Here is a 2,776-nt window from a genome sequence, read left to right as displayed (position 1 = left end):
ACACACACACACACACACACACACACACACACACACACACACACACACCTTAAGTGTGTCATCATGAGCAGAGACTCTTGTATGCCCACACTTGGCAGGCCTTGAATAGAGCTGTGAACAGGCTCAGATGATCCAGTATAAAATCCTGATTAGTCGCTTGTAAAGTGTCTGAAATAATCATTTTACTATCTTCACCTCTTGTTTTGTTTGTAGTTAATTACCTCATGATGAAAAAAAAATCTCAGCTGTCCACTTAAAACTAACATTGATCGAGCTGACATCAGATAGAATCATCATAAGTTATATTATTATGGCCCTCTCACAGACCACTGGATGAATATTTAACACCAATGCTTGTAAAATGTAAAAATGTAAAGTAAAAAGCTCAGAGTCTGTGTTAGGAATGGCTCTCAGCTACTTCCTCACCAAATTTTAGCTCATTTGTAAAAATTGCCAGAGTTGTAGCCATTTTTGTCTTTGTTTTGGCGGCCATCTTGAATCGAGTTAACTCCAATAGTTTCCTAAAGCGGGGGTACACTACCCTTCACATTTTACGTGTTTCTCTGCTGATTCAAAGGCTGAATTACCTCTTCAGGTTCTGCAGAACCTTGTTTATCGCCCTTCAGTTCAAATCGTGTGTCAGAGCAGAGAAACCGTGCAGGATAACAAGGTTCAAAGTTACATTAAAGAGCCTGTGACGTGCTTATTATTATTCAAACACAAAAAGTCAAAGAAAACATCTTTAWAGTGAAGAAAGTTGGAACAAAACACACAATTTAACACATTTTGTCCTTTAATTGGCATTTTTTTTCATTTGAACTTGGCTCAGCTAAAGTGAAACAGGAAGTGACATCAAAGGGGAACTCTTTAACAATAAAACTCTGGGTTTTGTTTATTGAAACAATATTATTTAAACTCTGACTCTTCTTCATCTCTTTGACAGACTCAAAATAATCTTAAAGGGATCCCAGATTAGTTGTAACATTAGACTTTATATGATAAACATTTATTTTAACTAACATAAAGATTGTAAAAATACTGTAGGATGTTCAGTTTTTATCATTTTTAAACTAAAAGTTTAAAAATATATTTTAACACGGACGGAGCCATTTTATTTCCACACAAAGCATTCTGGGTAAATGATGACGTGGATAGGTCCTCAGTGCGAGGCTGCTAGCGAGCTATATCCACCCTGAAGGTTAATCTTGGACAATATCTGATGATTGTAGTAAAGAGGTTCTGATCCATTTCCCTGCCCTTGTCTTTGCTGGTCCAGAGGTCCAGTGCGCCTCCCCGCTGGGCTGCAGCCTGAGCCGGCCCGTGGACCTGGACAAGGAGGACCACCAGCGGGTGCTCTGCAACAACGAGCTGTGCCCGCACGGCAACTGGATGCACCTGCAGTGCTTCTACGAGTGGGAGAGCTCCATCCTGGTCCAGTTCAACTGCATCGGCCGCGCCCGCTCCTGGAACGAGAAGCAGTGCCGGCAGAACATGTGGACCAAGAAGGGCTACGACCTGGCCTTCAGGTTCTGCTCCTGCCGCTGTGGCCAGGGGCACCTGAAGAAGGACACCGACTGGTACCWGGTGAAGAGGATGCAGGACGAGCGCAAGAAGAAGCCGTCGGAGAGGAGCGCGGGCAGGAGRGCGGCGGCCGGAGGGGGCGGGGCCACTGCCGCCTGCGCCCTGGACGGACCCTTCGACGAGCCCAAGAAGAGCAAGCCAGCCGGGGGGAAACCAGCCCACAGGGCGTCCAGTCAGGAGCTGCCTCGCAGACAATCAGTGGACCGACAGAACTCTACGGAGAGAGGAGCGGCTGGAGGAGGCCCCTCCCCCTTCGGACCTCCTCACAAGTCTCCGTGCGTCTCCCCAGGACAATCTCCTCCCACCGGTTTCTCCTTCTCCCCCATCCCCGCCCCGGGACTGGCAGGTTTTCGTGGTTCCCGTCAGCTGGGCGAGTTCTTCAAAGCCACCGCCCACCCGGACTCGCAGAGGAAACACCTGCTGGCGGGGGGRGGAGCTCCGGGTCGGGGAGGCGGCTGCCCCCTGGCGGGCGGTGCGGGCAGCCCCCACCTGGACCCCGGCTCTGTTCTCCCCCTGCAGCTCTCTTTGGCCCTCCACCACCGCATGGCCCCCGGCGGKGGGGCGGACCCTCACCCGGTGCAGTTCCTGAGGAGGCTGGACCTGACGGAGCTCCTCGCCCACATCCCCCGCCATAAACTCAACACGTACCACGTCCGCATGGAGGACGACGCCCAGGTGGGCCAGGGGGAGGAGCTACGCAGGTAGGTTTGTTTCTATGTGATTAAATGAGCATCTTTATAAGAATAAAACAACTTTTCATGTTTTATTTCTTTATTTTAGTGTTTAAAAASTTTAAAAAAGATGGACTAAATGAATGTTTGTGAAGTGAAGCACCTGCCTGGTGAATGTCCGCAGGTTCATCCTGTCGGCTCTTAGTGCCAGCCAGAGGAACGTGGTGAACTGCGCGCTGTGCCACCGCTCGCTGCCCATRTTCGAACAGTTCCCCCTGGTGGACGGGACCCTCTTCCTGAGCCCCTCGCGCCACGACGAGATCGAGTACGACGTGCCCTGCCACCTGCAAGGTCAGCCTCACTTATTATTATAATTAACTAAAACTGACCACATAACCAGGACTGAAACTGAAAAAAACTTTTTAGTTAACTAAAAAGGGGGACCGGAGGGTGTGCTCCAATTACAGAGGGGTCACACTCTTAAGCCTCCCTGGTAAGGTCTATTCAGGGGTCCTGGAGAGGAG

At 49.6% G+C, this 2,776-nt stretch overlaps 1 protein-coding gene across 1 annotated transcript in view; it reads left to right on the top strand.

Annotated features, from left to right (window-relative positions):
• Positions 1–2,776, top strand: part of heca (hdc homolog, cell cycle regulator) — a 12,997-nt gene that overhangs the window by 3,037 nt on the left and 7,184 nt on the right. The window contains exons 2-3 of the mRNA XM_014015410.1: positions 1,277–2,282; positions 2,437–2,603. Of these exons, the coding sequence (XP_013870864.1) occupies positions 1,277–2,282; positions 2,437–2,603 (1,173 nt within the window). The remainder of the gene's footprint in view (positions 1–1,276; positions 2,283–2,436; positions 2,604–2,776) is intronic.

This window comes from Austrofundulus limnaeus, unplaced genomic scaffold (assembly GCF_001266775.1).
Source record: "Austrofundulus limnaeus strain Quisiro unplaced genomic scaffold, Austrofundulus_limnaeus-1.0 Scaffold129, whole genome shotgun sequence".
Classification (NCBI taxonomy): Eukaryota; Metazoa; Chordata; class Actinopteri; order Cyprinodontiformes; family Rivulidae; genus Austrofundulus; species Austrofundulus limnaeus.
Note: the sequence above shows the minus strand (reverse complement) of the source record. Positions and strands in the feature narration are given on the sequence as shown.